The sequence below is a fragment of the Poecilia reticulata genome, chromosome 5 (genome assembly GCF_904066995.2).
Source record: "Poecilia reticulata chromosome 5, P_reticulata-male-v2, whole genome shotgun sequence".
NCBI lineage: Eukaryota > Metazoa > Chordata > Actinopteri > Cyprinodontiformes > Poeciliidae > Poecilia > Poecilia reticulata.
In genome coordinates, this window is record NC_088834.1 from 21,304,462 (window position 1) to 21,324,555 (window position 20,094).

General features: G+C 40.8%; 1 protein-coding gene across 2 annotated transcripts; it reads left to right on the forward strand.

Moving 5' to 3' along the window:
* The first annotated feature begins 488 nt into the window (after window positions 1-488).
* per3 (period circadian clock 3) lies at window positions 489-19,048 on the forward strand. Of its 2 annotated transcripts, none has more exons than XM_017304942.2 (22): window positions 489-828; window positions 7,089-7,512; window positions 8,010-8,167; window positions 8,246-8,364; window positions 9,192-9,390; window positions 10,592-10,643; window positions 10,923-11,080; window positions 11,241-11,319; window positions 11,410-11,516; window positions 11,816-11,972; window positions 12,065-12,173; window positions 12,305-12,433; window positions 12,543-12,651; window positions 13,288-13,399; window positions 13,497-13,636; window positions 13,722-13,886; window positions 14,128-14,379; window positions 14,492-15,321; window positions 15,418-15,610; window positions 16,343-16,529; window positions 17,515-17,665; window positions 17,743-19,048. In XM_017304942.2, exons 2-22 carry the CDS (start codon window positions 7,217-7,219, stop codon window positions 17,878-17,880), a joined length of 3,840 nt encoding a protein of 1,279 aa, XP_017160431.2. In that variant the 5' UTR covers window positions 489-828; window positions 7,089-7,216; the 3' UTR covers window positions 17,881-19,048. The 2 variants fall into 2 exon arrangements, with proteins under 2 accessions (XP_017160431.2, XP_008407502.2); XM_008409280.3 differs by having other exon boundaries at window positions 492-828; window positions 8,007-8,167.
* Window positions 19,049-20,094: the final 1,046 nt, after the last annotated feature.

Consider the following 20,094-nt stretch of genomic DNA (forward strand, 5'->3'; position numbering starts at 1 on the left):
ACATGGCTGGCCCATTAATATTTCCAAGACAACTCAAGTTCATGCACATTGTAATGTAAAGAGATCTATTTTGTAGTTTTTTTTTCTCTCATAGATTTAGCTTATAGCTCAATCTAATGAATTATGTTTTCATTGATACAATTCATTTGTGACTGGTGATGCAATTAAGAGTTATCTTGGTAGAAGAGGAACCCCATTTTCTTCAAGGTTTTCCATCTTCAGCTCCTACATCTTACCATCAGCTTTGACCTGCTTTTAAAGATAAGGGGATTATTCTTTTTCCTTTTTTGTCTTCAGTTGATCAATCATTTTCAAATTGTACTCTGTCCTGAGCTTTCAGGATTATGTTGAATTCAAAATGTGAAGATTTAGCGTTTTATAGAATAATGTACAAAACGACACTCCATCGGGAAAGTACTGAGATGTGCACAGACTATTCATTCAGTTGCAGAGGCGTGAGTGTGGCAGTTCGGGTGAATCAAAAATGCTTGCGCAGTCTGCTCTGGCTTGTTGTTTCCCTGTTGCATAACATGGGGATACACGTGCACCGACCGCGAGTTTCTGGCAAGCCTAGGTGTGGGGCACGCCCACACGTCCAATCAAACAACAGCTTCAAATTATGCCTGTCCAATCACAACCGACAGGGCGGGGCTACTCTATGCCGGGCTCACGTTGCACATTTGTGTCAAACGGTTTGGGCTGGATGACGTTATAAGATGCGTAACAGGGAAACAACGAAAAAATAATTACTTTATACTGGATGGACAATCAATTTTGTGGACACCTAAGTTTTGGATATTAAACCTAAGATCTCGTGGATCTCAAAAGGTAAATGTTTCTCAAAATAAATGTAATTTGAGATGGAGTTCTAGAGTTGGCTAACTGGAAAGGCTAGCTATGCACTTCACCCCAAGAGCAGCAAGTGAATGTAAACAAAAGTAATGTAAACTTCGTCTTTTATTAGATTATGCTAAGGTAGTATTATAATAATGTGACATACAACTTTAGGTGGGTATTTACCGTTGAAGACAATTTGTAAAAGCAATCGTTACTAGTTTGTATTGCTAATGTAGCCGTGTAACATGCAGCTAGCCAGTCGCGCTGGGTTTGCTAGCAGTCAAAAATCAGCCAATACAGTGAAATTGTATTTCAATTACGACATGTAAATCCTAAGCAATAATAGTGGAGCGTGAGGCAATAATGTGCAGCATTTGCTTATAAAACTACATATTGAGTTACAATGCCGTTATTGAAATTTTCTGGAAACATTTTAATTCTAGTTTTTTGTATGTCTTTTAACATAGACACAGGGAAGATTATGCACGTCACTTTAGACAAGTTAAAACGACATTAAATTACGGATTAGTGGTTTAAGTCATTTGGTTTTCTTTCTGCACGTATCAAGTAGTGACGTGTGGTGATTATGGACACTATTGGGGTCAGTGGGTTCTACTTGGGAGGGGCGAGGGAAACCTTAAACCTGTGTTGTGGTCGTTTGTAAATTGTTGTGGTTTATTATCTATTTTTTGGTACAAATCAGAGGTGTGATTGGGTTAGAGATCTGAGCAATTTATATAGTAACTTTATGTGAAATTTTAAAATTTTTATTTTCAGTCAGAGTATAAATTAAGAAAATTGTATTTAAAACTTATTTTGTAAATTAAATCATTAGAATATTTTATAATATTTTAAAAAACCTGGAGTAAATTGTACTAGATCGGGATCATAAATGTGATCCTTCATCTGACTTGGCTTTTTTCCTCTTCATTTTTTTTTTTTTTTAAAGATGCATTTTTACAGTAATCAACCTCTAACTTTATTTTCTTCAGGTTTCATTAGATTTTTCCCTAAAAATAAAAATAATTTCATTAATTTAGCCTTTTCACTATTTCAGACTGAATTTCCCACTCCTACCCCCAACTCTTTAAGCTTCCCTATTGCCATTATAAGTTAGGTTTTATTTTTTATCTTTTGTTGTAAAATCTTGGTTTATTTATATGTTTTATATTTATTGATGTTTTTCTAAATTATTTCTCTGAATGTATTCATTCAACAAACTTCAATAACTTCGATAAGTTATTTGGGGAGACAATTAACATATATAGATAAGTTAACAGATGAATAACTAAGTATTGGTTGATGCTTCAGGGTTATGTTTCCCTTTATTTCAACTCAGATTCATAACGGATGTCAACTGAAAACAATTTAAAAAGACAAATAGATCAGATAGAAAAACTAGGATTGAACACAAACCGAGTGCAAAAGAAACTAGCCCAAAAGTGAACTTTGTAAGACCTTCACTTTAAAATATTGTAAGAAGGTTGTAGTTTTTTGTCAGAGACTAAAAAAAACAAGGGTGTTTTAAAATGTTCACATGTCTTAATTTTTGTTTTTTTATATCTGTTTTGCCATGTTTCCTTATTAATTGACTAGTTATTTTTCATTTTTCTCCTTTAACTTGGGAATAAATGTTTTCAGAATTAATGACAGACACATTCATACTGACTGTAGCTGAATAAAGGTCCGTAGTCTCCGAGAGGTCTATGGACCATTTAGAAGTTCTTTATGTAATTACAACAAATATGCTCATAGGTTGCACAAAGCTTGTCACCACATAGGTCCATTTGGTATTTTTTCTTTTCTTATTTTTTTTTTATTGTATTTGATGAATAAATTATCACTAACCCCAGACACTATAAATTGACAACCAACATGTACGTGACTCCATCACCAAATATAGATATTTACCCTGTCAGAGCTGCTTTGTTATAGGAAGTTGTGTCTTTTATTGCAAGATAACATTTATTGTTAATTTTTTTTTTGAATAAAGAGTACGTCAAGTCATGTTTCTCACATATCTTTATAAAATAAGGCCAAAGGTTTCAGCTTACGTAATAGTCAATGTGGCCAACTCAAATACATTAACATGGATGTTTGCGTCACGTAGCTGCAGATTCCTGTTTGACCTGTCATACCATTGTTTTTTCCCAAAGCTATTTAGCACAATCTTAGATTTTGTGTTGTAATGCATAATTTTATCATTTGAATGTTTCTAACTGTAGAATTTCTATTTATTTACTTCTCATGTTCCTCTAAAATGTTTTTTTTTTTTTGGTCTCTGATGCTATTAGTCTTAGCCTTAGGTGGTATGCTTTAAATTAGAGCTGTTTTAGGAGAATCAGACTTTTGTCAGGTTTGAGCTTTAGAGAACTACCATTGATGAAACCTTTTATTTAATTTTAACGTACTAAATTGTTTTTCTTTTAGTATGATATTTTTCTACCCAAAGTACAATTTATTTATGCCCCCCACTCCCCCACTACACACTTGCTCACATTGAGAATGAGATTCATTTACACCTAATTCATTGACTTCCTAAATGACTTCTTGACTTTATAATGCATTTTTACACAATGTATTAGGAAAGGGCAAAATCAACAAACTTTCCTTGAAGTTGGTGAGAAACGGGTGCAGTCATGACTGCAGGAAGTCTAAATGGATTTGACTGAAGTGAATACTTAGAAATAATATTTGATCAGTCATTATATTAAGTGCTAATCTTGGGATTTTCTCTGTTGTATATTGAAATAATTAGCAATGGTTATTTATGAGTTAGGCAGAAAACTTTACATCAGCGTTCTTGGGCTGTGCATGTAAATGGTTTTGGGATGAATCATTTAATCCCAAGTTTAAATTGCTGGAGCTTAGAAGTACAGAAGGTGGATACTTAAAGATGAAACCAAAGGATTTAATCATCTGAAAACAAATGGCAACACGATGAAAACAAATATTGGTTGTTAACAATGGTACCATATTGGTATCGGTCTGGTTGCCAGACCAATACCAATATGTTAAAAGACTAATATTGGCCGATGTTGGTGCCGATATATATATATATATATATATATATATACAAATACAACAAAGCACTGTTGTGTTTTTATTTGTTTAGAAGAATAGAATAAAAACTATTGACCAGTTAGGCTACATAAAGTCATCGTTCTGCATTAAGATATATTACCTTAACATAATAACAGGAAGCATTTTAGCTGCATCTCTGCTCTCTTAGAACATCTTTTAATCATTTTATTTCCTTCTGTTCGCTACCATTTTTATTAACACAACAGTTTATTGCAGGCTTTTGGTTAAAATAGAATTTTAGGTCAGAAAAGTGTATTATAAATGTAATTTTTAAGCAGTGTACATGGAGACAGTTACCTGAGCTAAAGTGAAAAGAAAGACTGTAGAGTTTGTTTGTTTTTTTTAACATTGAGACATGAGATTTTCACCTACTTCCATCTTCCACCTCTATATTTTATGTAACTGCTATTATACTTGTCTTAGCAAGCTAAATGTGCAGGGTGTTAAGCTTTAGTGACATCATTCTTTGGAAAATCTTTGACTATTGGGAAACTGTATTATAAGCTATATCATTTAATCACCATCTAATCTTCCACAAACAGCGAAAGTCTTGCAGCTCAGCCTACAGGTCTGTTTTCACAGGCAGCTCTTAAGTTAATCATGCATAACATTAACAAAATAAAAGTCACCTTAGCACATTCATTAACTACAGCCCTGCTAGAAGGTATTCCGTTCATTGCAGATACCCGAGTACTTATACCTGTGACTAAATGTGTGAAAATAGCCTTGGCAGTATCTCTACATGCTCGGTACACTCATGTTTGGATGCTTTCTTCTATTTTCTGCACATCCTCTCAAGCCCAGTCAGGTTTGGGTAGGCAGCATCAGCAGACAACCATGTTAAGGTTTTTCCAGAGATGTTGAGTCTTGACTCTGTCAGTGCTACCCAAGGACATTTACACACTGCTCTTGAAGTCACTCCTTTGTTACGTTGGCTATTTGTCATACTTACGGAAAAATAAATCTAACATCTATGAACCTTTTAGTGAGAAATGCTCTCTAAAAGGTCAACAATGCTAAAATAAAGACCGGATTGGTAGAGTGCATTAACATAGTCGATAGTTGAGCAGTATTTCCTAACTCTGCATAAGAACTTTGACGCTTTACCTCACTGACCACTGGCTTCTTGGTTTCCTCTCTTAACCAGACAGCTTTCATTTCTAAAGAACAATTACCGCACACTGGTTTTCGGGACATTCATTGCCGCCGTATTTCTTCTTGTGTTCTGCTCCGATATCTGTATTTCTGTCATGAGAGGTATGCCGCTCTTCCCTGCGTGTTCATTGCTTGTTTTCTTCTCTGATATGCATTGTGTGCAGATTGTAACTCAAATCACTTTTAGAAAAAGTTTGCAGCCTAGAAAATGGTGAGAGGTGTGAATGTTTCAGGTGGAACTGTATGTGAAAGTGCCTTACCGACACCTTGTAGCTGAATCGAAGCTACCTAAAAATAGAATCAACCTTATTTTTGTGCTGCAGGATTAAGGCCAAGTCAGATGATAATGTACAGCAGTAACTGTGTTCACATACATGACTGTTGCTTTAAGTAATTTGCGAGTAAAGACTTTTATCTGATGTGTTATTTGTATATAGCAAGGTCTACATCTCTGCAAATTACCTGCTGGGTTTGACTTGACTTGTAATAATGTAATACTAAGAATCACTTGTAATCGTAGTTACACAACCGAGTATCACAGTATTGCTGTTATGATGACTGACGATGTTCAAGTGTAAATGGACGCTTATGGGAGTGAGTCAGACGGCAACAAGTTGGTGTGATGATCAGTCACAGCAGTAGCATTAGATAAAGAGGCAGACTATATTTGTCCTTGCTTGCTAAATAGAAACATTATTCTGAACATGGTACAAAATATACAAAAAAAATTTGTGTTTTTTGTATTTTTGCAAAGGCTGTGCAAGCTGAATTCGTTTTTTTTCTTGTTTTGATTCGAGTATTTAAAACATTAAATGGAAAAAAAAAAGTTAATTGTAGGTAAATTCTGGCTGAAACTGTTGATGATGATTCAACACCAGATATGCATCCTCGTGGCAGTCAGGTTTAGGCTTGTCCGAGTGTTTTCGGAACTCACTTCATGGACAACAACTTTACACCAAAGAGCTGCACATCCACATACAGGATAATGTTGACCTAATAAGGTTATTTACGGGAAAGCAGTTAAGTCAAGATGACCCTAGATTGTCACAATAGACCCCATTAGTTTCGTGAAATGATTAACCTAACCTCAACCAATTAAAGTAAAGAAAGGTGCAGGATAGAGTTGAGCTTTAGTGCCATTGTGTAAAAAAGCTGTTGCCATAATCACTAGGGGCGCCATGGCCATTTTTGCCCAGTATCTTTGTTATTGTTGAGTCATTAAGGCTGACTGTAGCTGAGGCAACGTCAGTGATTTAGATCTTGTTCTGGATTTTTGCTGACCTTCTGGCCACTCTGAGAAGGTTCTCCACTGCTACCTTTCTCCATGTGTGTAATTGTTCTCACTGTGCTTCACTTTAGTACCAATGTCCCAAAACTGCCTTGTTAACCCTTTTCAGACTCATAGATGTAATAAATTGCTCTCGATGTGTTGCTGTTGTGGTCCTTTAGCATACGTCATAATGTCAGACAGTTTCTATCTGGGTAATTTTTTGATTGGATGGGTGCGAGTAGTACAATGTTACCAAAAATCTGGTTAATTATAGTTTAACAGCAGCGCCTATATATTCACAAAGAACTGAGTCGGTTTGGTCAGTTTTTGCTATAGTGAATGAAATTTTCAATAAAAAGTAGTTATTGTATATATGTGTAAATCTTAATCATTGCTACTCTTTCGGGGTTTATTGCAGCTCTTGTGTTATAGACCCAAGAAAAGCTTTCGCTTGATGACAGTCTTCATATCAGCACCACTGTCCTATTCACTTCAGGAAAGTTTTTCAGTCTCTTGACGTTCAAAGCAGGTAGAGATAGATGCACTACTGCTAAAAGTAGTTCAACAAAGATCTGACCACTTCAAAAAATTTATTTCTATTGGTGCGCTTGTGCACAGTCCATAAATATTAAAAAGAAGTAAATGGTTTTGTGCAGGTTCTTGTTGTTCCAGGAAGTAAATCTAGACCCGTCTTCTGATTATGGATCTTAACAGTCGACCTTTACGTCCTGTTATCTTACAGCGCTCGAGACACTGCGTCATATCCTTGACTCGGCATTCACCTGAGCTATTGTCAATTTATTGTCGCCACATGGAACCTCTTCCCCCTGAACACATGAAGACACTTCGTTGCAACTTTAACCGGACAATATGCTGTTGATGTATGACCAGAGTGTGGTGATGTCAGGAGGGGATGGGGGTCAAGGCGGGGAGGAACCAGCTTTGCCATTGGGCCCTGCAGAGGGTGAAGGAGCAGGCGGGGGCACATCTGGGCGTCAGGATGGGCAACTGCATCTGCAGGACCTCATGGCAGAGGGACAAGGAGCTTTAGCAGGAGACGTGGGGCAGGAAGATGAGGAGATGACCAGCACCTCCAATGATCTTTCTTCCTCAACCAATGAAAGCCCAAGGAGCGCCAGAGGATGTCCCTCACTGTCGACCAAGAGGTAATTACTTACTTTTCTTTCTGTACTGAACTTTTGGCTTCAAATTAAATGACACCTTTGGGTCAGGAGAATATCTAACCATTTAAAATAAGGGCTGAATTTTTATTACTTTTATTTTGAGGTCAAAGAAAACAAAAAGTTGTTTAATACAAATACAAATTTTTGCTTATTTTTGTAGCTCAAGCCTCAGAAACACTAAGTAACTCTGAGTTTTACCAACATGGCTACTTTTCCACAATTAAACCCAACAAAGCAAAATGCATGACTAACATTGAGCAACAAACAATTCTTGTTTAGATGTCATCGTAGAAAAAGGGCATTCATTCATTCAACTCATCTGATACTTTCAGAGAAACCAGGCCCTGTCTTTGAGTTTGAAAACATATACGCTCCTTTAAAGAAATTCCTAATTTCTATTTTGTTGTTGCCCTTTTGATTATTTAATCTGATTGTTTGGTTCCTTGCTGTTCTTTTCATTATTTTTCTTTTTAAAGCAGCGAGTTGGCTGTCAGGGGACGAGGCCACTCCCACAGAGAAGTGGTGAGCACAGTGGCTGAGATGAAAAAGAGGCTTCCGTCCGACAAACGGAGCCACAGCAAACCCAGCACTGTGGAGGCCTTAAACTACGCTCTCAACTGTGTCAAGCAAGTACAAGGTAAACCCCCGCCAATCGGGGAGAGTCACGACAAACTGTGAGACTTTTCTATTTTAAACTGTGCGTTATCGTCTGTAGCCAACAGCGAATACTACAAACTGCTGATACAGAATGGACAAGACCAGAGAAAAGATGCCACTGTTTGCACCTTGGAAGAGCTGGAGAGGGTCACCTCTGAGCACAACCTCAAGAACACGGTATGCGCTCACATTTGCATGTAGATCCGAAACGCGTGGAAGACGTCACTCCTTGTGTTTTTCCTCCTATGCATTTTTCAAGGATTTTGGGTGATAAACCAGCACATAGTTGTGCATAACAGGGTGGTGGTAAAATCATGCGGGTGGGAATGCTAGAGTTGATAGGAAAATAAATGAAGCTAAATGCAGGGTCAACTTAAAGAAACTGTCATGAGTTTTAAAAGACTCAGGACTGGGTCAAAGCCTTACCTACCAACAAGTGTAAACTCACAGTCAGTACTACAGTAGAATGATTTAGAGAAAAACATGTTGGATAATCCAACGTCTAGAAGCAAATCTAATAGAGAATCTGTGGCACAGCTGGAAAATTGTTGTTCAGTAGACTTCTATCCACTCTGAGAGTGTACCTAAAGCAGGATGAAAACTTTGTACAAATGTTCAAAACTGAGACTTAAACCAAAAGTATGACATGAGCAAAAGGTGACTCAAGGGGTCTGACTACAAATGCATGTCACCCTTTTCAGATACTCATTCATAAAGATGCCCTATTTTCTTTCCCCTTCTCAGCTATGATCTTTCATATTTGTTTAGCTTTATTCATCTTCCCATCAGCCCCCCACAGATTGACGCTGCCACCACCACCATGCTGTGCACTACTTCATTGCAATCTGTTTTTACAGAATCTCAATAAAACAGACCAAAATTTCTGGTTATAACAAGATTAAATTAAGATTAACCCAAGGACTTTCTATACTTTTAGAAAGAATTGTACATCTGCTTGGTTTCCGTTTGATTGGTGTCGTCGCTCATCTCCGTGTTTTGTACAGGATTCCTTTGTGATGGTGTTCTCTCTCTCGGGCGGCCGCGTGTTGTACACATCGGAGCAGGCTCCCAGCTTGCTGTGCTGCAAGAGGAAGTACCTGGAGTCTGCAAAGTTTGTCGAGCTGCTCTTCCACCAAGACGTCAACGTCTTCTACTCGCACACGGCACAGCCTCACCTGCCACCGTGGAGCAACTCGCACTCTGGTAGGCTTTTGGAACATTTTCATCTGGCAGTCTTTCCTTATTCGGTATTACATTTTGACTTATATTAACTATTACAGTACTAGATGTGGAAATAGGATTCAAAGTTATTTGATGACTGACTATTCTGGCTACTCCATGGTTGATTAGATCGTTTTTAGGTGACACTGTATTTTTATTTTTTTAAATTTTTTTTTTGTCTAAAGAAAGACTTTGTTTGCCGTTTATAAATATGCAATATGAGCCAGATAATGTATGTTTGATGATGAAACATTTCTTAGCAGACAGCATTCCAGAGCAAAATGATTCAAAACTACCTTCTTGGATTCAATTATCTATCAACATTTTCAACAAGGATGTTGGCACTTGGAGGCACGAGAAACTTGAATAAATCTGGAACTCAGTGACTGCTTAACAAAACTGAGCTTTAATGCACAAAATGGCAGCTTTTTCTGAAGATTTATGGACAGATTAAATTAGTGTTCTTAATAGAGAAGACAGATGGACTCCTCTGGGATAAGTAACGGTGAAAAGCCCCGGTAGGTTATAGGGTTTACGCATGTGTCGGCAGTTTCTAGAACACACTACAGCAGCACAGGAAGCCAGCAAAGCCCTCAACCATGACCCCTTACTCACATGACTTAAATCCTATTAGGAGCTCACAGGCACTACTTAAATGTTGCTTTTAGTGGGAAAAAGCACGAGATGCACCTTTCAGTACGTCATGGGACGATGTTCTTGTTGATTTAGGTTCTGTGAAGACATTTGGAAATGGAGAGGTAGAGTTAGACATTTAGGTAAATTAACAAGATGGAAAAATGGCATCCCAATTTTTTCTTTCCGTTTTTTATTTTTTATTAAATCACAAACATGATTTTACACAGCTCTTGGAGAAATGTACATTATGTTTTAACCATCTTCTGCAATTTTCAACACCATAAACATGTAATAAATTTCCATATTTATAATCGTCTTGGGCAGTTTTGTTGAATCCAATAAACTAAAGAACAAGAGAAAAACACAACTGCATTGTCTACAAATTAGAATAAAGCGGCAGTAGACAAAGCGTGCAATGTTGACAGCATCACAATCTCTCTGCTTTAGCAAATTATATTTAATATAAAATGTACTGTATATTATGTTTTCTTTAGCTCACAACAAACAAGAACAAACACTTAAGCTTTCTCTTCCTTCGTCTCTACAGCTGGAGTTCTGTTTGACAGTGCGCAGGTCAAGTCCTTCTTCTGCAGGATAAGGTCAGTTTTTCCTTTCACACTTATAGAAACATTCAGAATTTGCCTCATATATTAAATCAGCAGGGCCTGCTTAACTATGAGAGAGTCATAATCATGTTTAGAACCACTGTGCTCTTCACAAGCACTTTCAAACTCTGATTGTGATGTCGGCAAGCGTAATAACTTTTTATCTGTGGCAAGATGTGAAAAATACACCGATGAGACGGCAAGAATACTTGTAGTTTTAACATATTTTTTGTGTTTAAAATTAAAAAAAAAAGAAATTGCATATCGTTTCAGAGGAAGCAAGGATCGCGACGGTGAGATGCGCTACAACCCTTTCAGGATCACACCTTACCTGCTGAAGGTGCAGGGAACGGGGAGTGCGGAGGAGGAAGGAGAGGAGGAGGAGCCGTGCTGCCTGACGTTAGCCGAACGAATCATCTCTGGTTACGAAGGTGCAGCAAATGATCACAACACCAAATTAAACAGATCTCACTTAATAATAGCATTCACTTGTTTGAATTATTCATATTTATTCATTTACAATACAAAGGTTCTGTCCAGACCAAAGTTTTTGTCATTGCTATTTAGCTTAAATGTTATTCGTCCGTGCAGCACCTCGTATTCCCATGGACAAACGTATCTTCACCACAACACACTCCCCCGGCTGTGTTTTCTTGGAAGTTGATGACAGGTGAGCAGACATACAGCGATGTGCACCGCCATCATTTTGTGGCGTGACCAAACATGGCAGCGAGCTAATCTTTTTCTAAATATCCTTCAGGGCTGTGCCGTTGCTGGGATACATGCCTCAGGACCTGATTGGCACGTCGCTGCTCACTTGCATCCACCCAGAGGACCGTCCCCTCATGCTGTCCATGCACAGGCAAAGTGAGTGCTTAAAACAGCAGAGCAAACTTTCTGGCGTTCTTCACATGAAATCAATGTAAAAGCAGTGTGAATGTGCAGAAAGGCACAGAAATTATTTAGGATTTAAATTGAACATTAAGGAAAAATCACTGCATTATTTTTACATTGCCTTATAGCACAGTCCCGTCTTTTTAAATGATGCGAGTTGAAAGTTGGCGGAGGGTTTTCTCGCCTGTTGTTTACTGTGTGAAAACTATGTTTTTGAATTTTTTTTGTGTGTGTGTGTGTGTGTGCGTGTGTGTTTTCATGCGTTATCGTAGTATTAAAGTATGCAGGCCAGCCTCCGTTTGAGCACTCTCCAGTGCGTCTGTGCTGTCAGAATGGAGACTACATCACCTTGGACACCAGCTGGTCCAGTTTTATCAATCCTTGGAGCCGCAAGGTGGCCTTCATCATTGGACGGCACAAAGTCAGAACGTAAGCGGTGGCGATAGTTTGTCAGATTTCTCTCTCATCGCGTTTAACGTTTCGATAATGAAGATAACGCGGCCGTGCCGATATCACCGCAGGAGTCCTCTGAACGAGGATGTGTTTGCGGCTCGTACAAAGGATTACGTTCCAGTCACTTACGAGGAAATAAAAGACCTTCAAGCCAAGATCTATAAGCTTTTCCTTCAGGTGAATTTATTATTGCATTTTTTTTTTTTTTTTTACAATTAATCTGCTAAAGACATTTTTACATGTTAGTTATACTGAAAGCTAAATCTCTGTACCAAAGCTCATTTGATGTAATTCTCTCTTCTCCACAGCCGGTGCACAACAATGGCTCCAGCGGTTACGGCAGTTTGGGAAGTAATGGCTCCCACGAGCATTACGTCAGCTTCGCTTCTTCGAGCGAGAGCAACGGCAACCTGTGGGAGGACTCAAACCGGGAACCGGTGAGTCGCCAGAGACGGTCGACGCACCTGTCTGGTGCGCATCCTCAAAATCAGCTGCAAAGGTTACTCGTGTTGATACAATCTCTGTGTTCTTGTGTACATTTCCCAGATGACCTTGCAGCAGATCAGTGCTGACGTGAACAGGTCGAAAAGCTGGGGGCGACACGCGCAGCTCGATTCCGGCCAAAGAAGCGCTCCGCCTGGCAAACCGAACATAGGTGAAGTGGCCTTATAAATACTCAATTCAGTGTTGCGTAGTGTTGGTTTTGACGTAAATGTAAGATTTTTGATTATGCATTTTGAATCTTATTTTGTTTTTAGGGTGAAATTGTAATGTGAAGCACAACTTTGAATGAATTTACAAACAGAAACGGTTGGAAATTTGTACTTTATTAGGAAGTTTCTCTATACGGCAGAAAGTCAACATTGTACCAGCTAAAATATAATATGTTGATCCTGGTGATAATATTTACTTGATTGTCACTTGGTAATTGATGTTTCAATAACATTTTTTTTGTAGCCATCAAAGCTGATTTTGTGTTGCTTATGTTCAGTATATTTAGACCCGTGGCTTTCTGGAAGTGTGACATTAGCCCATTTTATCTTTTGTGGATTAAAAGAATCCACTATCACTTATTTTCCAGGAAATCCTTTTGCTTTACAAATTCATTGAAGTAGTTTGTTGTATTTTACACTTTTAATTCAATTAATACTTAAGACGTTCATGGGCACGAGCATCATTTGCAAACCTTCTACCTGAAATTTTATTCAGCATACAGCCACGAAACCCATTTTCAACGGGCAGATTATTATTATTATTAAAGGCTAAGCCGGTGAACCTTTTGTTTCTGCAGCGACTCACCTCCACTCAGCCGCCAAGCCTGAAGTCAGAGGAAATGAAGAAAGCAGGAAGCAAACGCACATTCCCTCGTATCAGCAGATCAACTGTGTGGACAACATCATCAAGTGTGTTTTCACAGGCTTCTGCAGCACCCACAGTTTAGCGTTGTGTGTTTGTTCGGTGTGGGTTTCTTTGTCACTGAGACAATTTTTCTTTCTGCAGATACTTGGAAGGCTGTGCGGGTCAAGCCCTGAAGCGAAAGAACGAGTCTCCTTCCTTGGACACGACCTCTTCCTCGTCCTCGGCCTCAGAAGAAGAGAAGCCCAAAGGCGCCGCGGGTGTTGCTCCACACGCTCCAGAAGGTAAAAGCAGCTATCGCTCGAGCCTTTGCATTTGACTGTAACCGACGTTCAGCTTCTGTTAACATATTCTCATCTCTTTTTCCAGGGGTTGTGTTGGACAGTGAGGTGTCAGTGGGCCCTGCAGCTGCAGCAGTTGTCGGGGCACCTCTGACAGACATCACCATGTCCTGTAAGGCCATGAGTGTTGTCTCGGTCACTAGCCAGTGTTCGTACAGCAGTACCATCGTCCATGTGCCACAGCCTGAGTCAGGTATACAAAACCTACTTGCTTCAGTGAGTCGACTCATGGAAGCTGCTGAGATTTTCTTTGTTGATCTGTTACTTTATTAAATTGCTAAAAAAAAAAAAAAACTGAATCGTGTCGAGAGGAAAGTTCCGTATGGTACGTATTTTTGTGCATTTCATAAAGGTTTGACTAGTGTTGGATGTTTCTACAGAAGAGAAAGGTTAACTCGCTTTTTCTCTTTTTTTTTCTTTCTTTTTTCTTGCAGAGGCCACTGCGCTGGAGGATGCCCCGATGGGCAGCGAGCCCGCTGACCCTGCAGCGACCCCCGTCCGCCCAACCCTGAGTCCTGCTGTGGAGGAGAGAAGGTTGGTCGGGCTCACCAAGGAGGTGCTGTCAGCTCACACGCAGAAGGAGGAGCAGGAATATGTTGATCGTTTCCGCCATCGCATCCTTCAGAGTCCCTACAGCTCCTATTTGCAGCAGGAAAACGGCTCGATGGCTCACTCTCATCAACCAGGTATGCTGCTTAAAAGACCGAGCACGGTCTGGGCTCCCGTCCGGAATCCTTTTCTGCTCCATAGAAATCTAGAAAAATTTGGTTTTTATTTTGGATCCCTCTTTCATCACAGGGGACTATATGCGTCCAATAAGTGCCGGAGGCTGGAATCGCTCTCGAAGAGCAAAGCCCAGACGCAAGCGGCCCAAACCTCAGGGCTCCTCGGATAGCTACGCCTCCCCGACCGGCCCCGTGCCCTACTCGTCGTGGCCCTCCTCTGAGTCGTCACAGCCTCAGATGGCAGAGACTTACAGCCAAACGTCCCCCGTCCCCGTGCCGTTCTTTCCCGTCCTGGGGAATCCAGCCGCCGAGCAGCCCCGACCGCCACAGCCGCCCGCAGCAACTCCTGCCATGCTGCAACCTCCCAATCAGCTCGGCTACAACTTCAACGTCATGCCGTCCGGTCAGGGCCAGCCGGCCCTGCAACCGCTTCAGATGGAGCCCCTGCAGAATGTCCAGAACTTTTACAGCCCACTCCCGCTGGTTTCAGCCCAGAGTTTTAACCCGTACATGCCTCCCGTCATGGCCGTCATCCTGCCTAGCTATCCCAACTTAACTCCGGGCTTTCCCTCCGTTCCCTCAGCTGTACCTCAAGGACCCAGCATGATAACGGGCTACGCTCCTGGCGGCGTGTCCTTCCCTCAGCTTCAGCCTCAGTTTCAGGTCCAGACCGGCCCACGCGCTCAGACCTCACCGGGCCTGCTCCTTTCCTCGCAGAAGGCCGCGTCCTCCATCGGGGAGGAAGAGGAGGCGGCCGGGCCTCAGGCCTTGTTTTCCAGTTCTCGCTCCAGCTCTCCTTTGCAGCTCAACCTCTTGCAGGAGGAGCTTCCCAGACAAAGCGAGGGGCAGAGCAGCACTGGACTCAACCACCCTGAGAGTCTCCACGAGCACCACGCCATCGAGGTCAGCTTGAACTTATGACTCGTATCATCAGTGTTGAAAATGCTCACTGTAACTTGATTGAAGTGACATTGATTTGAAAACCGTTGCTTTGTTAAGGGGGACGCACCAAGCGAGTCTGGCAACCAGGATGCCCAGTCGACATCCAGCGAGCTGCTGGACCTGCTCCTGCAGGAGGACGCCAGGTCAGGAACCGGATCCAATGCTTCAGGATCTGGATCAGGGGAATCTGGAGGTTCGCTGGGGTCCGGCTCCGGCTCCGGCTCCAACGAGACGTCCACCTCACACACCGGTACAAACGGCAGCACACTCCATCGTCTTTTTAAAGTTCATTTATCAGCATTTTTGCTACTTTTAGCTTTAAATCACATGCTTGTTTCTAAATGGATAAATAGGTGGGGGTGGGGGGAAGTGTAACGGAGGCTAGGCACAAGGCAGCAAAGAAAGTGATTAGATATGAAACTAAACTTTGACATCAGTGCCTAACACAGTTACCCCCGTCAAAGAAGAAAGCATAATCTGCTGTTTAATGTACTTCATAAAGCCAGTTTTTATTCAATAAGGAGGATACAGTGAAGAGGTTGGTTGTTTGAGAGACGTTAGCTTACCAAATCCATGTTGCCTGCAATTCACCAGTGGTGAAGGAGCGCTTGTGCTTGTAGAATAGTAAATGAAGTAAACTTAAATACACTCAGCATTTTAGATAAATGAATTTCTACTCCAGCTCAGATCAAACGTTGTTTACAACTCTCCCTTGATTGCCATTTTTGCTCATTCTTGTTCTTTACTCATGTCCCATGTTGTCTCCATTTGTAAATAAAGACCAATGTGGTTTGCTGTAGTCACAGAGTCTTATGAAATAACTTTGTGACCCTTTCCAGACTGCGGGATGTCAATTACTAAACTCATCTTTCCTTGAATGTCTTTGTATCAGACTTCTTAGTGTCACTAAGCAGGCTAAGGATGTTAATATCTGTAAGTGATGTCTTGAGCCCAGAGTGATGCAAAATATTCTGGCCTACAGGCAGCAGCCACAGCAGCAAGTATTTTGCCAGTAATGACTCGTCAGACACGTCCCGCAAAGCCCGCAAGAGCCAGGAGGCGTCTGTGGAGCAGCCGCACAGCTTTGAAACTCTGGTGGAGAGCTCCCTGTGGAGCATGATCCAGCACACGCCTGAGCAGGTCATGATGACCTACCAGATACACACAAGGTAAACATCAGCTGCGTTAAGACTTATATATAGTTTATATGTGATATGTAGTTTAAAGATGCACCGCTGAGTTTTTGACATGGCTTCAGTCAATTTTAGTTTAAAGAGCTATAATTTTCAGCATTCATAATATTTTATTTAGCCTTGAGCTCGTAATGTCTGTTTTATTTGGAGTAAATTTAGCATCGCATCATGTATGAGAGAGAGAGCAAATGCTGTAAAACAGGGTTTAAAAATAGCCAAGACAAATTGATAACAGAGTTGACATTTAAGCTAATTTTAGCTTCTGATGCTGTCCAGTGGTGTGGTTAATGTCACTACCTGGAAAACAAAAGTGTGTTTGTATACAGGAGCTTCAACAATGGAGCAAGAGGAGCAACAGATCCACAGTTTTGAAAAGTTGGGGAGCAACTTGCATTTTTGCTCCTTTTTTTTTTTTTAATTAAACCTAGAAGTAAACTTTGTAATAGGCTCACAAACGTCTATTGTCATTAAATGCCTCACAAAGTCAGGCTTACATTAAGACCCACTTGCTTTATACTTGGCCAATTAAAGCTCAGTAGGATTTTTTTTTAACTTAATGATGACTAAAATTACACCAATCAATCAGCTCTCCGTTTCCTGATTGGCTGACGCAAATACTGAAAAATCTGTGGGTGGGAGATTTCCCTATTTTTTTTAAAGGCATCAAAGACTTACCAAATCTTTGATGCAGTCTATAAATGCGTTAATCCACATCATTTACTTTTATGTGCTTTTTGATTTTAAAAAAATCCGAGCTAAAGGTTAGGGACATATACTTTGAGGCATAAATGGGGACGAATGTAATTAATTTTATGAGACAAGTGCATTTCTTCTCATATTTATCATTATCCTTAAAGTAAAAAATTCTTAGTCAGGTCAAAGAAAAAAAAAAGTTTTGGTATCGGGTAGGAAAAGCCAGATCAGTGCATCCTTAACGTAGTATGATCTTTGTCGTGTACAGGGATCAGAATGAAGTGCTGGCAGAAGACAGAGAAAAGCTGCGAGCGCTTCAGCCGCTCCAGCCGTGGTTCAGCCAGGAGCAGAAAGAAGAGCTGGCCAAGGTCCATCCTTGGATCAAGCAGCACACCATCCCACAGGAATTGGACACACAGGTAGCGCAGAGCTCCTAAATTACCACCGGTCTTCACGTCGAGTCCGTGTGAAACGCATCCTTCTGTCTCCCTCTCAGGGCTGCGTGAGCTGCAACTCGGGGGCCGGCCTGGCCCGCTGCCCTCAGCCAGCGGTCTCAGAGTGTTTATTACCCGCGGAGAGCCTTCAGCAGGACTCCGTCTATCCTGTGGCCGACACCTTGAACGGCTCCCAGTGAACCTGGCCTGTGTCAGAAACTTCAGAAATACTCTCGGTGCATCTCTTCTCAACACTCCATGGTAACGAATCCTATGGCTTTAATATATCGTTAACACATTTTGTACAGACGAGGCGAGGATCATAAACGGTGGAGGAGAGAAGCAGAGAGAGAGACATTTTACTGGCCTCTTGGTGGATTGTACGTCTCTTCTTTTTCTGTTAATCAGCCCCCTGGAGGGATTTGTGTGATAGTAATGACTCTACAGACCTTTTCTCAGTAAGCCACCTGGTGCTCGGTGTATAAAGAGAAAAAAAAAAACAAGGTTTGAGCACTGTGTAAAGACCTGCACTACCTTTGTTGCACAAACATGACCGACTCAGAAGACCGAAATGACTTGGATCAAGAACACGCAGCAAACTTTTCTCCAGCGACGCCAAGTCCAGGTTGTACAGATTTTCTGAACCTCATCAACACAGCAGCGACCGACCATGAACGCCATCTTTTTACCCGATGGACACAAAGACATGTTTGCTGCTCTTGGTTGTTTATAACGTTCAGGTAAAAAAAAAATAAAAAATCCTACATGTTGTTATTGTAATGTTATAATCTCATATCCCGTAGCCTGGTTTCCCAATGTCCAGATCATCCTTTTGTTGTGTAATGTAATGTTGACTCAAGAAACAACAGCCAACCAGTTGATAATTTCAAATGAACGTCGCCCCACCGAGCGGATCCTCCGTCTGCTCGGCCGTCACCCTGTTTGTACCTGTAGTCTAGCTGTGTTGCTGTGAAGAGGCTCCACGCAGCACCAGATTTTTCCTCTCGTCTCACTTTTACCGGAGTAAACTTTTAAAGAAGTTTTCCGGTCAGACCGCGTTTCTGTATTTCGAACCGTGTGTGCGCGCGGTAGAAACGGAGAGGAAACTGACCAACTCTGAGAGTTTTCCAAATGAGGTTAGCGGGTGCGAACGCCTTGACTTGTCTACTTCCTTTGAAGCACTTGTCCTACAGCGCAAGACAGAGCAGGGTTCGTTTCATTTTTGGATCAAAAAGTACATGCCAGTACTGTGTGTTTTATAGAAAATGTACATAAATACGTAATACAAAGTGTAAAAAAGCCATTTGTCTTGAATTCAGGGATTGTTTGTGACACAAAAGAATGAATAAATGATCTATGAACTGAGAATCATCTGGGCGTGGCTTCTTTTAGTTCTCAGCATGTAGTACAGATTTTATATTTTCTTTCTCTCTCTCTCTCTCTCTCTCTCTCTGTGTGTGTGTGTGTGTGTGTGTGTGTGTGTGTGTGTGTGTGTGTGTGTGTGTGTGTGTGTGTGTGTGTCCTGTCTTGGTATCTCTGCGTGTGTGTGTGTCCTGTCTTGGTGTGTGGCATGGCAGTTTTGCTTTTAAAAACGAATATATCAAGATGGTGTCGTAACTATGTGATCAGTAAAGCTGCTGTGGGCAACTTAAATTGGTTTTTTACATATTTCTTAAAACTACCAGTGGACTGTGTCATGACGGCGTAACATGAGACTGAAAATTTGTGAAAAAAATGTAAGTTTCCCTGCTTCCTCCCCTGTGATTTTTACAGCCATGTACAGAAAGGCACAGCTCTGTCACAAACAACAAATCAGAGCAAGGAGGGGGGGTCTTACTGCTGTCAGTCATCCTCGTGTACGCACTTTTTCAGTACGGCATTGTATTTTATAGGTAATGTCAACACAAAGCTTATTTGTGCTTTAACAAATAAAAATCTCAAAAGTTTGGGATGCCCTTGTATTTCATTGTATTTGAAACACATGACTTAAGCGTTGCTTTGACTGGACCATTCTGCCACAAGCAGCTGCAGCTTAAAGGTCATCTCAGTCTGAAGACTTTTGAGAACCCTTACAGGGTGTTCTCCAGGATTTCCCTTCATTTCGCTACGTCCTCCCATGCCCCTGCTGAAAAGAAAAACCTCCCCAGCACGATGCCACCACCACGTTTCATGCTTGCATTTGGGCCAAAGGATTGGATTTGCCTTAAACTGCAAATGAGACTTTGTGTGGTTTTCTTTAACCACCAGCTTTTGTTCTTGTCTACTTTGCATTAATGCCAGATATGTGGGTTGTATAACTAATAATTATGTTGTTGAGTTGCTTAGTAATCTGATTTAAACATCACTTAATTTTTCCCCATCCTGTCTGCTATGTTCTTTAGTCTTCATGAGTGTTTATTCACTAATATTCTCAA

Bases quoted from the DNA above. Each gene is read 5' to 3' on its own strand.
- per3 (XM_008409280.3), top strand. From the start codon at position 7,217: ATGCTGTTGATGTATGACCAGAGTGTGGTGATGTCAGGAGGGGATGGG. The intron at 11,517-11,815 runs GTGAGTGCTTAA...GCGTTATCGTAG, and splicing joins GCTGTCCATGCACAGGCAAA to TATTAAAGTATGCAGGCCAG. The intron at 13,887-14,127 runs GTATACAAAACC...TTTTTCTTGCAG, and splicing joins TGTGCCACAGCCTGAGTCAG to AGGCCACTGCGCTGGAGGAT.